The 16,213-nt window shown below is 39.8% G+C and overlaps 1 protein-coding gene across 6 annotated transcripts in view; it reads left to right on the forward strand.

The window, feature by feature from the left end:
• Positions 1–16,213, forward strand: part of cfap74 (cilia and flagella associated protein 74) — a 54,735-nt gene that overhangs the window by 33,888 nt on the left and 4,634 nt on the right. For all 6 annotated transcript variants that reach the window (XM_087833855.1, XM_087833859.1, XM_087833861.1 and 3 more), the window contains exons 23-32: positions 4,928–5,012; positions 8,298–8,471; positions 8,979–9,112; positions 9,317–9,584; positions 10,571–10,705; positions 10,902–11,035; positions 13,562–13,696; positions 14,752–14,861; positions 14,964–15,019; positions 16,061–16,180. In XM_087833855.1, coding sequence (XP_087689981.1) covers positions 4,928–5,012; positions 8,298–8,471; positions 8,979–9,112; positions 9,317–9,584; positions 10,571–10,705; positions 10,902–11,035; positions 13,562–13,696; positions 14,752–14,861; positions 14,964–15,019; positions 16,061–16,180 — 1,351 coding nt within the window. The remainder of the gene's footprint in view (positions 1–4,927; positions 5,013–8,297; positions 8,472–8,978; positions 9,113–9,316; positions 9,585–10,570; positions 10,706–10,901; positions 11,036–13,561; positions 13,697–14,751; positions 14,862–14,963; positions 15,020–16,060; positions 16,181–16,213) is intronic.

Raw genomic sequence — 16,213 nt, forward strand, 5'->3', positions numbered from 1 at the left:
ATCCCTGTGCTCTGAGTGGACAACACTGTTTTCACTGTTCTCTTAGTGGTAAATCTTGTTTATTTGTAGATTGTAGATCTATTATTAGAATATTAAGCTCAGCACGGTAAATTCTGAGAACAGAATATCACTAAGTGTAAGTCTGGCATTAAATAGTTTTGCTGTGTTGCTTCATTTTTCAGTCTAACATCGTGTGTTTATTATCCTTATTTTCTCTCAGGTAATTATGTCACAGTCTGACACAGACTGTATATTAACAAGATAATATAGATCCTGTTTAGAATCAGTTCTAAATGTGATTATTTATTATTTTTGTCAAGAAAAAAGGTATATGATCACAGATCAAGACAAAATGAATACACCTTTTACTGAATGTACACTTGTATTATGTCATTGATAGGTAGCAGATAGCTAATGGTATGTACATTTTTTAAGATTTTGCTGCATGGCCAAAACCTGACTGCCAGCTGTATACAAGGCATGTTGTATCGTTTTTTGTAGCAAGAGTGTGGTGCAATTGGAAGCGGCAGTTTCAACCAAGTGGCCTCAGTTAGTTGTTTTTTTACAGATCTAACAAGGACATGTTTGGTATAATGTGCAAGTAGATTGCAAGTTGAGTGAAGTACAAAAACAATTTGTGGCTCTAACCCTAAGTGTCACGGTCTGCTAGCCAGACCGTGGGGATATGGGGAAAGAGGACCCAGGCGCAGAGCTCTGTGTGCAAACAGTGCGTTTATTTACATTGAGAGCTGTAAACACAATAAATCCCAGTTGCTCCCTTGACTCCCGTGTGTGTGTGTGTGCTCCCCTCCGACGTCTGTGCTCGTGCTCCCTGCTGTTGTGTTCTCGCACACCCCGTGCGTGCTGCCGTTCTGGTCCACTCTTCCACCTGCGGGAAAACCACAGAAACAGCCGTCAACACCAACCCTGGCAGGCATACACGAACTGCACCGTCGTACGCTGACACACACTAACTTGAGAAGACAACTCAATGATCCCACGCCGGTGGGAGCTCCAACACTCTCCTAAGTAGCTCCCCCTACGAGCCCTGATCACCAACAGGTGTGTGGCAGGTGTGGCCAGTCCTCCTGCAGGGCCACACCCATCAGGCCTGCATGTGGCTGTCCTCCATCCTCCAGCCACACCCGCAGACACACATGTACACACCCACACCCTGCCTATACATATAATGAGTGGAACACAGAATAACACAGCATAGTGCACAAAAACACACATCCCCAAATAATAACAATAATAATAATAATGATAATAACATACAACAGTCAAAACTGCTCACGGACCCCCGAGTCCTCCAGAGCTGGGTCCGTGAGTTTCATTCCAAGTAGCAAAAAAAGCACCTTAAAAAGTCTTAAATCTAATATGTAGGAACCCTACTTATGATCAGATCAATCAAAAATCTTAATGAGGTGTTGTGAGACATATTTGGACACATCTCTTTTTGTAGTGTGAACTGTACTGTGCCATGATGTGTTGCCAACAAGGACATATCAGGAAAATATCCCGTTTTTTTTTTTTTGCCATGTGTCACAAAAAGACCTTGTCCTGACAATCTCAGCAGTTGGAATATATGTTTATTAGTGCTTAGCCCTTACTAAACAAATCTGGAGCTTGACCAGTGACAGATGGACGAAGGGCTGTGCGTGGAGGCCCTTTGAACTTTCACTGGAAGTGACATAGACAGACTGAACACGAGTAGTCAGTTGGACACCTTGGACACACGTGGTAGACGCAGGTGGAAACAGAGATATGTCTCACTTCCACTTGTGAGCTAAATGCATGAAATACAATTTTAAACTGAGTGTTTAAGGGTTTTGTATGTATCTTCAAAACACCAGTGAGTTTTATTAAACGATGATCTGGGTTTTTAAAAGATTAGCAGGGGTTTATGTCTCTCAAAGACATAAACCCGTTCTGTAGGTAAGTATGGTCTCAAAAGGTAGATTTTAATTCTCCTTTAAGATACCCCAAGGACCCAAACAGTGTCCTTCATCCACAGCAGAAACTCACATGATTGGATGGAAAACAAGTATGTTTCCAGCATGTCATCAAGCTGTGTCCCTGTATGTGTCATCTCTGTCATGGTTGGATCTCGCCTCCCAATCTGTTGATTTTTGGTAGGTTTGCTTTTGTGTTATGCAGTGGCGGTGTGTCATTTAAGATGGCATTGCCAATTCCTTCAGCCAGGGATTATCATTGGATTTCCAAGTCCTCATTAGAAGCACTGCTTTCACTCACTGTCTAATCCGCGCACACACTCACACACTGTTAAATCTGGATTCACAAATGACTCATAGCTTTCATTCTTTATACAGGTGTTTCCTTCTTGCCTCCCCTCCTCAGGCTTTTGGGAGAGGGTGAGCACATTCTTGCTTCCTGCTCCGAGGGATTGTGCTTAGCCTGCCCACATCATTCAGCATCTCTTCTTGCTTCAGCCCTCGCTGCCTGTCTTCCTCCACCTTTATTTGTCACATCTAGCCCACTCACTCTTTTGCCTCACATTCTTCCATGTGCAGCATAATCCCCTCTGTACTGTACTAAATCTAATGGTTCACATGTTTGTGATCCCGCTCGATGAAGAGGAATGCTGCTCGTTTGAATTCAGATGGACGCTGACGGAATCAGAGTGATTGCCATTTTGTTTCGTGACATTTGTGCCGCCCGATATTCGGTTCGTGTTAGCTCATTTCTGTTCGGCGGAGGGTTGTTTAGTCTTTTTACTTTGTCATTTACTGCCAGCACAAAAGCTACAATCACAATTGCTTTGAATTTGAGAGTTTCCCTGTCTTTTACATATTGTACTTTATTGTAACATACTAAATTTGTCTTGAAACCTTACACGCCGCACCGTTATAAGATGCATTAGCATGCCATGTGAGCTGGCTCTTTTGGTCCTAAATTTTGGCTTCTTCTAAACTCTGTCCCACAGAAAAGGAAAGCACATTCTTAGGTTGTGCCTGTGGAGAATTTCAATCTAACCCAGGGAAATTTGTTTCCCTGTTTTTGCTGATGACGTGATCATTTGAACAGGACTACTCGAATTAGTGGTTTTAGGTGTAATCTCTGAAGAGCAGGCAATGTCTCCAACCCTGGCAGTTCCAGCTGATAAAAGGGAGATTACAAGGATAAATTACTGCAGATTAGACTGAATGGTTCTGCCAGCACTTTAACTGCTAACGCACGACTCTCATCAGAAACGTTCACACTGCAGTGGGTTTCAAGATAACAAGCAAACAAAATAACTTCCGTAACTTATTTCTTTCCCATCATTATGTTTTTTTACTTAATGGTCATTTACTGTAATTCTCGTCCGCCCGTTTTTGCACAGTGAAAAATCCTTAAGCCTCTTAATCTGTAATCCCTTTCATAATCACTTTTTTTAATGGTGAAGAGAAGTCTAAATACGAGTGCAGACTGAAGAGGAATGTATATATTTTCTATGTGAATACATTATTTTTACTCAAGCGAAAGGAAGCGCTGTGTTGTAAGCTCATAAAGTCCCCTGAAAAACAGGCTTCCTTCTGTGTTTTTCCTCCTCACTGTTATAGATTAAAGCTGGTCATTAGAAAAAACACCTGCTGGATTGAACAGGTTATTTCAGTAGTTTCACTTGAAATACTCTGGTTATTTGCATTGCGGCTCGGTAGTTAGAACAACCATTTGAGTTTTACTGCATCTACTAATCTCTGAAGTACCATAAAGGCTATAGAGGAGAATTACTTTTGGACTGTGGATAATCTGGCTGCAGAGAGGAAGAGCACACAAGTAAATCTGTTTAGGACACTGACAAATCTGAAAGCCTATCCATCGACAAAATTCTCCCGAGCATATGGGCCTGGCGACGCCCCACCAGGCTTTTCCACTCTGCCCTGCCAAGCTAATTCAAGAGTGACTCTCCAGCAGCGATTCTATTAGCAGGCAGAACAAGAGTGCTTCCTTAAATACTCCCTCTGCACTCATTGGTCAACCTATGCAGGGGGAAAAAAAGGACTTTGTAATTGCAGAGATTTAATTTTGATGGGTGAGGAGGTGACCTTTGTGGGTTTTGAGTCATGAATGGGGTTGTCGTAGAGCAGTTTCTGGGACGTACGAAATACAAACCTTTCCTCGAACTTGAAGCTGACAGATTTGCTGAAGGCGAGGGTGGTTGTAGTGCTTTGAAAAGACACACTAGCATCTGGGGAGCCTTAAAACCAATGACATTTACAGCATTAGCTCTCAAGCCTTCAACCGGCATTAAGAGTGTAAAGAGGAAAAGACAGAGGGAGGCAGTTGAAAGGAGAGAAAGGGAGGGAAAGCGAGGAATAGCAGAGAAGAAAATTGAAGGATGTTAGGAGAAGGAGACAGGAGGTGGTGGGTGGATCTAAGACACAAACAGCATTTGACATTTGACCACTTTTCTTTTTTTTTACATGCTAATGAATTCTGCATACGTGCATATATGCAGTTTTTTACTGGTGCTAGCACGAGAGCAGCTCTTGACACTGAGGGATATTGAGGGACTGGAGTTTTACATAAGCCTGTGCATGACTACTGGTCCTCTTTGAATCATACTTACGTCTCCCATCACCATGGCTACAACCTACAGTAGTGTGGAGGCGCGCTCTGCATCTCTCTCCTGCTTTCCCCGGCGTGCCGATCCTACAGTCGTGGGTTAAAGTAAAGTAATGGGTCTTCAGGGTCTGAATCTTTCTCTTTCTTTCTTCACCGGCTTGTGGCTTTCGACAGATGGCATTTTTTGTATTTTAACAAAACAAATAAAAACGCATCAAAATCACTGTTGCGATTACCTGTTTGTTTTCAGCCTCTACTTGATGTCTTTGCTCTTTTCTGCTTGTAAACATGAAGATAAAGCTGTTTTTATGACAAATGGCGACTTCCTCACGCCTTCCTTTTTGCTTTCTCACAGACGCTCCCTGTCCAAAGATGCAAAGTTTTTTGACAGTGACACAGGAGTCCTGGAGGTTCCAATGACAGTGCAAGTAGCAGGCCAGGTTTGTGTCATGTTACGCACTATACACGTAAACTGCAGATAAGAGCAATGTGATCCTGAAAGCAGTGGGCTTGAACGTGTAGTGCAGTGCTAGTGTCCTACTTTGTCCTAAACAGAAGCGCAGCTAGCGAAGGTTGTAACCTATTTTGCTTGTAACAAGCTAAAATTATCTCCCGCCCCCAAGGCCCAGTTATTCCATGGACACTAATAAGCCAAGCATAAAGGTTATCCCATATAGTTTTGCTGAAACTGTCTGCAGTAGCACAAAAATGGTAAAGTAGGTTTCAGATGTATTTGTTATCCCCTTCTTTTATTATGGAGCACCTGTTGTGCGCAAAATTTGACTACCTTAAAACCTCTTGCCCACCAGCCAAGGCAGTTGTCATCTTTCTTGATTTCATCACATACATATAGAGCAGTACACATGTTGATGTAGTACTCTGATACTTTAGGTCAGGGGTGTCAAACATAAGGCCCGGCAGCTAGAACTGGCCCAGCAAAGAATCCAATCCAGCCCATTGCAGTGCTTTGGGAAATGTGAAGGAGGGGAGACCTCCCATATGGTAATTGATCCAAAAACATTGTAATTAAGTAAAAGTAAATAAGCAAATGACAGAAAACTTTTTTCATTATCTAAAAGAGAAATTTCTGTATATATTTACAGTGATTTCAGAGTAAAATAAAAAAGAAAGCTTTTTGTTAATTAACTTAGGCAAAAACATGCCAGTGCTTTTTCTGTCATTTTAAACATTTATTTCTTGCAGTTTAAGTCATGCTGACAGATTTCTTTTACTGACTACATCATCTACAAAAACTGACACAAACCATTGAAATTACACTTCTTTTTCTTATATTAGATATCTCACTGATTAAACACGTAGTTAAACATCTTTCAACTTACAGAAAAAAAGTTGGTCCAACCCACTTAAGACCAAAGCAAGCTGTATGTGGCCCACAGTGTAAAATGAGTTTAACATTTCTGCTTCAGGTTCTGCTCTGGCAGCGTGTTTGAACAAATTAATGTTGTTTCTGGGAAATATAGTTGGTTTAGTACATGATTCTACATACTAAGACGGGGATCTCAAACTTAAATGAGCTGTGGGCCACTGCTGGCCCTGTCATCTTACTGAAGGGCCACTTTAGTGTCCATGTAGCACAAAACAAGAAAACACCCACAAATATTTCCGAACATATAGTGTTTTGTTTGTTTATTTTTTCATTTCAAATATTGTATAATAAGACAAAACTGCAAATGTGAACACATTTTTTTTCTCACTCTTAACCAACTGAAGCCTTTCATTGAACTACCAAATAAACACATTGGTACTCTCTTTCTGGCCAGACACGTGGCAGCACTTAAAAACGCAAAATAAAAACGCTAACACAGCCAATCCCTCAACATGTTTGTACTCTCTGCTCATATTTCCTTCATGTTAAATAAGTTTTTGCTTTTTAATGAACTTATTTCTAAGAACTTCAACAACAAACAAATCCACCCTAACAAAAAAAGAAACTTCATGGGCCAAATTGAATTCGATTTTTTTACATCAATATATGGGCCGCAAGTAGGGGTGACGTGGGATGCAAGTGGCCCACGGGCCGCGAGTTTGAGACTCCTGTACTAAGATATCATGAGTGATGCTCGCTACAGACAAGATGCCAGCATCTTATCTATTGCTTGTTTTTTGTAACTTAGTGTGATGCATAAGTGAGACTCAGGTGTCTGTGATTTTGATTTTAAAATCACTTATCTGGCTTTCCTGTGTCTGGTATTTGACTGGATCTCTCGGCCTGTGTTGTCACTCTTTTGGGGGATTGTACTAAGACATTAGTTCATAAATGTATCATTATATATTCACATTAATGCAGCTACTGTTTACAAGGATATAAGTGGAAATTCAAGAGGAAATGAAACTGCAGCTGAATTCCTTCATATCATCAGACAGTGTTTATTAAAAACACAGAGCAGCTGCTTAGACATTCGTGCTGTGCTTTTGCCAGCTTTTTTTCAGTAAATCTAAATCTGGACAGTCTTCTTGCCAAATTGTCACCTTCCTCTACCTCCCCAGCCAGCGACTATTCACTGACTTTACTGGGACGTGGAGAGGAGAGGGCTGGGGCATGGAAGGGGTGTAGCTCTGACGAGAAGCCAAAGAGCGGGCCAGGATGTTCCTGTGATGCACCAAAGCTGTTGCCCCCAGCCCCTAGTCATGAGCTCCTGGCATTACACCATGAAAACACACACACATTCATACATACACCAACTGGTCACCAGACATCACAGCAGCCTGGAAATCAATGGTGCAGTAAACAAGCTCATCTGCTTTATACTGCTGGGGGGAAAAATCCTCAAAACCTGACAAAATTTAACAAAATTGCCTCTTGTCTAGTACAATTCACATGAAGTGAACTTAAATGCTGTCAGAGAATAAGGCTAACGAAGCTAATGAGCTCCAGAACTTAGTTTTTTGCATCGAGGAGCTCCAAACTCATACACATTGATTTGTTCACAAAAACGTGACACCAAATTTTATTTTGAGTGGATCTCAAACACATCACCCTGCCTCCATGAATACTCATTGGAGCATGAAATGTGTATTAATCCACTGCTTAAAATAGTCTCGAACAAATGTTCTGTTTTACTGCTGCCTGAGAAATATTTCCTGTAAAAGCTACAGAGCTCAGCTGTTCATGAAAGAGAAATAAAGACATGACCAGACCTCAAAAATTATAGACTAGGACTTACTAATTGTAAAAAATGTACTTAGGTCGGTGCTTTGTAAAGCCGACTCTGAGCCACAGCCCTGTTTTGGATTGCACACACACACACACACACGCACACAAACATAGACGCAGTTCTATCAGTGCTGGGTAATGAAAAATGACCGAATGCACAAAAATTGCTCGATTCTAGCCATGACTGATGTTAAACATCAATTTGATTCTTTCGATAATTCAACTGCATCTGTCTGTTAATTCACAGACTTGAGAAGTCTTTGTAAATTAAAGCAACATCAGTCTGTAATACGCCCATGTTTATTACTCAGAATATGATAATGTATAATTAAGATTTAAAATGTGATACCAGAACAGTTTTCAGAACAGCCCGTGGAGTTGTATTATATAAGCCAAATTTTTCTGGGGCAGGTTAGCGTTATTATGATAAAGTGAAATTAAAAGAAATTTCATGTTGTACTTAAAAAAGAAAGACAGATTTACCTTCACTGATAAAAAGTTGTTGTCTGTCTGGAGAACAAAGATGTAAAGATGCTTCATGTTTGTGCAGGTGCAGCCCACCCATTTCACCGTCCACGCCATTGTGACCTCCTCAGACCTGCAGTTTGACCACACCGAGGTGGACTTTGGCTACTGTTCCATTTACCAGTCAGTCAAGAGCAGCATTCGCCTCACCAATCTGTCCCTTTTACCCCAAGACTTTGGCTTCTTGGGTGTGCCTGAGGTACTGCATGAATGATGTGAAAACCTTTTCTTCTATTAAGTGTTAATGTGTTCGTGAGGTAGAGTTGCGTGGATCCAGATACAAGCATTGCTATCTTTGCAGATAATGTTATGTTTATGGAAGAATCATATTTAGTCCACATCCCACTTTCACTGTTTGTTCCATTCCACAGGGTTCCTCCTATTATTAAAATTTGTTAGGTTTGCATAAACAGTAACTTTATATAGCTCTTATAGTGTAAAGAGAGTGAACAGTAAACAGAGAGGCTGTTATCCTACATTGTTTCCTCATAATCCCCCGTGCTTAAGTAGACAATGTGCATCCTGTGCATGGATTGGCAGATTTTGCTGCCACCAATAAAAGCTACAACAGACAGAGGGATAATTACTTAATGTAAATGCTTTAAATGGCTACAGCAACCATAACCAGCATCAGAGTCTAAGTTAAATTTCATGAAAACATCCTGAGTTATAACTTTAAAGCTTTTGTTTTTTTCTCTAAATCAAGTTTATTGAGGTTCAGCCCAATGATGGATTTGGTACTCTGCTCCCACAAGAAACCCTGGAGGTTGATCTGATTTTTAGTGCCCAAACTGCCAAAGAGTACGTCTTTCAGCTCTGCTGCAAGTCTGGAATTAACAGGTTAGTTTTAAATCCTACACTGTGTGTAAATGAAGGACATTTACTCTTTATGGCATCATTGTGTCTGCTTAAACATTCAGTCTTTTGTACTTATCTGTTGATAGGACATTTTAATCACTGCCTTTACTGAATGTTGTGATCCCGTTTATTCAATTAAATCCAATACCTACTGATCCATAGCAAAAACATTCATTTTGTCATCAGAGATTTTCTGCTGTCTTGCCGAGCAGTGGGTGTCCACCCACCACTGGAGCTCTCCCATTTTCTGGTTCAGTTTGGAGCCACAGCAGTAGGTGACCAGTCCACTGCCATGCTGTTCCTGAGCAACCATCAAACGGGCCGTGACCAAAATAGACAACCAGTCTCTCCAGGGGTCAAGGCGCCTGTAATGCCCCGTTTGTTCTCCTTTGCCCTGCCAGAGGACTCAGACATCGGCATCAGTCCGTCTGCAGGACGCCTTCTTCCTGGAGAGGTGCGGTATAACACGTCTTATTAAGTTTACACTTATGTTAAAGGAACACACCACTGGTTTTATACATAGAAGGTTGCTAGTGTGAAGAAGACTTCAGATTTATAACAGTTAGACAGTCTATTTAAATCTACATAGTAGCTTATTCTAGAGTTAGCTGAAACTAATTATTAACTGAATAATTTCATGTTGTAATATCTGTAAAATAATACAATGTGGGCCATCTGTTTTTTTTGTCCTCACCACTTAAGAGTACACATCATCCAACTGTTCTTTTTCTTTTTTGGGGGGGGTGGTTATATTTGCACACCAAAATCTCACATCAGCCCCAAAAACAGATTAATCTCCTTCTGAATGCATTTATAAACCTGAATGGACAAAACCTTTTGTTTCTATAAAGAAATTAAACATTAGAGAAAGCGGTTAGTTTTCATTTACTACATCTTGGTTAAAAATGATCTTAATAAGCACAGAGCTAAGGAACCAAACCATCTGTGCTCAGAGGGAATTATAAGTGTAATGATGCTCTCTGCTGGACACCTGATGGAAGTGAACAAGCACTATTTATAGATATAAATGGGAAAAAAAAAGCTCAATGAAAACCACTTCTATTGGTTCTGACAGTCTAATTTTAAGTCTTATTTTCCAGATGACCACTTACCTCCAGACTCCAGTATTTTTTTTATTTAAACTTTATTTTCCAAGCAAGATATTAAGAATAATATATTTACAGTGACAACTTCACAAGTGCTAGAAGGCACAGAGATCCAGGGTAATATATCAGTCCGCTTGAATTGTTACAAACCAGTAACCCCAAAACAGGACACTGCTGAAAGCTAATTTCAACCTTAATATGAAGCAGAGGTTTGAAGTTAAAAAGTGATATGGTGTAGGAACACTGTAGCGTGAAAGAAACACACAGAAATATCCTGTGTTATCGTCTAAATCTGAGCAATTTCAGACATATTACCGTCTATCCTCTACCCCAGAGATGTCTTGTCCAGGTGACGTTCAAACCCAGACTGTTGGACCAGGAGATCAAAGAAGAGGCGCTCCGTCGTCTTCATCGAGCCAAGTTGCTCTATGAGAGTGAGCTCGAGGGAAACAGACTCGCTGAACAGGAGGTACAGCTTCACACCCACCTTCCCACTCCAGCCACTGTCCGCTAGTGCCAGGGTTTTTAAATGTGAACACATCTTAAGTGACTAAATGTTTTTTTTTACTTTCATAATCACACAGAACATTTTTTTTACAAGATGTAGTCCCTTCAGTCACCTACCTTAGTATGAACCCATCACTCGTGTTCATGTGCATTGTAAGGCAAAACTGGAGATCCCACTGGAACCTAGTAAGGGGAAAAAGGCATCGGTGAATCCAAAAAACAGCAAGGTGTCCAATGAAGCAGAGAAAGGAAAGCAAAGTGAACCACCAGATCCTGGCAACATTGTACCAGGGTAGGTTTCTACAGATTATTTACCCAATCTAATCAAACAGATCCAGTTTGCTGGACTGCGAATAAAAAATGTTTCTCTAATTGCACTTCCTTTTAAAAGGCTAAATCTAATGAATACCTTCTGAGATCCAACAACACTAGAATATCAACTACTTACAAAGCTTTTCTTTTTCTTTTTGTTGTTGTTGGTTTTTTCTTCTTATTCCAGTGACTAATTGATTTCAGCAGCATTCCCATTTCTTTTCATTCACGGTGATCACAAAATATATTCATTTACAAAATTCATGAACCACTCATCATTTCCTTACAAGGAGTCAGAATTTCTTGTAATTTTTTAAAGTGGACTTGAGCAGTAGTTCTCCAGGCTTTATAAAGGTGTTTCAAAGGTTGTCTTCAGATTTTGGTTGGTTATTCACTCATTTTCTGTCCAGTCCAAGTGAATGCACTTGTGTTTGTTAAGCCACTTAACACTGACTTATGAATCATTCAAGGATAAAAAAGCCACTGAACCATTGTTGTGTCTACACAAAGGACTAGTTTTAAATTCTATCTTTAGGCACTTTGTTACTAGCAGCAAAACACGTAATTTTTTCTCGTTTCTGTTGCTGAAGCTGTAAAAAAAGCCAAAGATAACACAGTTTGACAGACATAAAAGTCTGTTCTTGCACCAACAAGGTCCGAAAAATCTGCATATCTCTACTTCATTTGTGTTGAATATTTTTAAAAATGAGGGAATTGGACAACTGGGGGGGAAAAAACTGTCTAAATCAGACCAAGGAAGCATCTGTAAGTCATGTCCTTAAGAAACAGGGAGAAAAATCCATCAAAGACCTGACACAGGACTTGAGAGATGCATCTGGCCCTTCAGCTGATTCGTCTACTGTTCACCCAAACCTCATCAAAAATGGTCTCAGTGGAAGGTCAGCTGTCAAGATGTAATTCTTAAGGGAGGGAAACAGGGGGAATAGGTTGCACAAGAACTGCACTGAGAATCAGGGGCAACAGATCATATGGAGTGATAAATCCAAATTTTAAATTTTTAATCCAAATATTCATCAGTATATATGAAGGATAACAGGAGAGCAGTACAACAGTAAGTGTCTACAGCCATCTGTAAAACATGTTGGAGGCTCCGTCATGGTTTGGGGCTGCATTTTAGTCTGTGATGTTTGAGCTCTTGTCAAAAACACGCTGCCAATGGAGTAAAAGGATACACAGATAGAAAAACACACAATATAACACTATCAGTCATGGATTGGTCTCCCCAGAGCCCAGACCTCAACATTATTGAAGCAGTGTGAAATGATCTTGACAGAGAACAGAACAAAAAGCAGCCAACATCCAAAGAAGAGCTTTGAATAATAATAATAATAATAATAATAATAATAATAATAATAATAATAATAATAATGCATTTTATTTGAGGGCACCTTTCAGAGGGGTTGAGGAGCTGTGGATAGATGGAAGGTCATTGACGGCAGATGAAAAAACAGCTGCGTTAATATTACTAATTTTCCTAAAAGTGATATTACGAGAGATACAGGTTTTGGAAGCGGTTATGTTTGCATCAAAAGAAATAAACATATGATCAGACTGGGGAAACAATGTGGCTTTACAATGGGTGGGGGTAATGCCAGAACAACAGACCAAATTCAGGATATGACCTTTAGAATGGGTAGGAAATTTTATGTACTGTAGAAGCCCAAAACTTTCCAGGCAGGAGGTAAAATCTCTGAAAAGAGGGATTTTATCATTGTCCATATGAATATTGAAGTCACCAGCAATGATCAGATTTGGAGAAAGTACAAAGAAATGAGTGAGAAGAGCAGAAAATTCATTTAAAAACTCCTTATATGGCTTAGGTGGCCGATAAACAGTACATATGATGGTGGGGGTAGATCCAGGGAGCTGTAGTGCAATGTATTCAAATGAATGGGAGGGAGGGGCAGAGACAGGGAGTACTTCCCAGTGCTTCCGGTGAATTATCGCGAGACCTCCGCCCCTCCCCGAGATGCGAGGTTGACAGGTGTAAACCAACTCAGACGGAGTGGAGTCATTGAGAGAAACAAAGTCATTGGGCTGTTGCCATGCCAAAGAAAGTCCAACTTACGATCACAGAGGAGATCGTGTACGAGATGTCCCTTACCAGTGAGAGAGCGGATGTTTAATAGACCAAACTTGATGCTGGAGTTACCATGCCTGACAGTAGGCTTAGTTGATCTAGCCAGGTGGGCCAGCACACTGTGGTCAACAGCCCAGTCAGTCTTGCAGGAAGGATGACGAGTTTTTGACCAGATGGAAAATATTGAGTTAGTGTCACTGATGTTGAATCTCCTTCAAGCCTGGAGAACTATCCCTGAAGATACTTAAATAAACTACAAGGTTTCCTAAGAGAGTTCAGGCTGTGTTCAAGAATAAACGAGGACATACCAACTATTGACTTTAAGGTTTGTTGGAATTGTACAAAATAAGTGCTAGCAACAAGGAGTCTTTTTATATGTTTAATTGTTACTCTTTTCCTTTTAAGGTCAAGTTGGTACGAGGAGGCCAAGGCCTCTCTACTATACTCCTTCAGGAAACGTTATAGAGAGTACACCATTCCCTGCTTTGTGTCAGACGGAGACCCTCCAGAGGACGACAAACTAGTCCAGCCAGCATGGAGGTCAATAATCAGCTTCCATATACACGTGTACAGCACACTGTAGGCCCCGTCATGTTAGGTTTTTGTCATGTAGAAGTGGGCAGATCCATCCAAATATAGATATCAGATTGATACTAGAGCAATAGGATCGATTCTTTGTTTTTATCCTGTAAGTTCAGTATGTAGCCCACTGAAATGTGTTATGTGTTGGGGGTTTTTTCTAATTAAATGACATACCACCTCTTCAAAAACCTAGTTTCGAAATGCATGAAAATGTTTAAAGTTGTGTTTATTTGTATTAACCATTTATTGTGGAAAGAAAAAATTATTTAGTGGTCATTGAAAAATCTGCAGATTGATGATGATTGGTCTCATAAATCATCACACACTGGTCTCCACTATATAATTTGCCTTTATAGGTTAAAAGTATCAGTATCTGTGTTGGTATTAGCAATCCTGACCCCGGTATTTTACTTGGGTTTGATTCTGCTCCCCCCACCTGTAATGACAACCATAACAACAGTTAGGCTCCCAGTTTACCTCTGTTTCTTCCTATTTCTGTGACGGTAACATTACCTTGAGATAACTGTGTTTTCATGTGGAGTTTTTGATAAGTTGAATAACTAAAATTATTTGACATCCGACTTCAAGCACAAGACCTGACAAAATGTGGTTGTTGACCTGTGGAGCATTTACTACTTTTCTTTTTATACAAATAAGTGTGCGTAACTAAATGCCTCTAGAGTTTTAATAGTCTATTAAGGGAGCATGTATGTCCAAGAAATAGAAGATTTCTTCAGCTGGTATAAATCTCAGAAATAGTTCAAAAAAGGTGCATTTCAAAAAAGTTAATACTCCAATCACAAAAACTTTGCTAATGGCCCCATCTCAGTTTTCTAGGTTGGTTTTGTGTTAGAATAATTATATTACAAGAAGGTATTCAGCTTCTATGGTGAAGATCATATTACACTTCTACATCTCTTAAGTCGTTTAAGTTTCACTTTAATTTTAAAAAAAACAAAAAAAACAACAACATATATGGATCTGCATTCATCAGATGTCCTTTACCTCCACAGTCCCTTCAATACGCTCTACTTGAAGCTTCAGTGTCCTGCTGTACAACCCCCTCTAGTGGTGATATCCAACAATGGCTGCAATATCATAAACTTCCATCAGGTGACAGTGGGTGAGTCGTTTATAAAAAATGTATAGTTACATTAAAAACGCTTAAATAATGCTGGATTTTTATTCTTATCTACCTTGTTGTATTTGTGTCTTCCATCTGTAGGAGAAAGAGTGATTAAAAGGTTTACAGTTCAGAACATTTCACAGGAATCTTTGGATGTATCCTTTGTTTTTGTTTTTTACAAAACTATTGATTACCTTGCTGACAGCTTTAAACATTTGTGATACTTGTGATATTCATAATACATATGTCATATGTATGTGGTTTTTTCCCTTTTCTGAATTTATCTGTGTGAAGGATTTTTCAGTAATGTGTATTATGTGCACACTGTGTTGCTTTATACACAGCAGAATTCAGATATTTGGTGTTTAAGTTCCATTTTGACTTTCAGAACTAAATAATTGTGCATGAAAGAGTCAGGTCACCCAAATTAGACAAATAAAGCACATTTTCTTTGTTATCTCCAGAAGAATTTATCATCACAGACAGGTGGTGATTTGAGGATATCAAAATCTGGAGAAAGGTGCATTTCATGGCCCATCTCTCAAACTCTCAGACACCATGGTATCGCACTGATTACAAGGTTTATAGACTGTGGTTTGGAGAAAACTATTTATAGTGCGCACTGTGACATTTGCCAGCAGCATCATAAATGAAATTTTGTTCACCATCATTGCATTAGGATGGAAGCAGGCTGTTGGTGTGTCTCTGGCGTTGAAGATGCTAACTATTAATCTCAACATCCACATTTCTAGTCTGGCTTTGGGGCTTTTGTTTCACTTCATTTCCTGTCTTAGTTTCACCATAATTTCTGTTTGTCTCTACTTTCTGCTAGAGACAAACAGATCTTATTTAGCTCGTGCTAAATAAAAAAGAAATTGCAAAAATCTGGAAAAGTCCTATCAGGGATGACATGTGAACAACAACAAGTTGAAGAAAAAGATGTTATGTGTTCAAATGGATCACCACCGATAGCACAGATTATGCGAATACTTCACCACCAACACTCTACAGTGAAACCTGAGATTATTCCATCATTTCAGATGTACCTGGACATTTAATCCAGTTCACCTTATGAATGCCATCTCTTTACATGTTTTACTTTCATGTCCACAAATCAAAGATTACAAAAAACAAAATCAATGCACTGCTTCTACTACTATAATATTCACCGTAGCTTTTCTTTAACCCTTTATAAGCTGAGCTCGTCGGTGTTCGACGTGTACAGTCCCTTTTCCCTGCTCAATGCTCTTAGATCCATAAGACCTGGAGAAAAACACACTCTGATTCTTGCCTTCAGTCCAACTTTGGGAAAAAAGGTGGGTTAACTATGTAAATGTTATAATTTAGCT

Source organism: Neolamprologus brichardi, chromosome 20 (assembly GCF_056152115.1).
Source record: "Neolamprologus brichardi isolate AB-2024 chromosome 20, ASM5615211v1, whole genome shotgun sequence".
NCBI lineage: Eukaryota > Metazoa > Chordata > Actinopteri > Cichliformes > Cichlidae > Neolamprologus > Neolamprologus brichardi.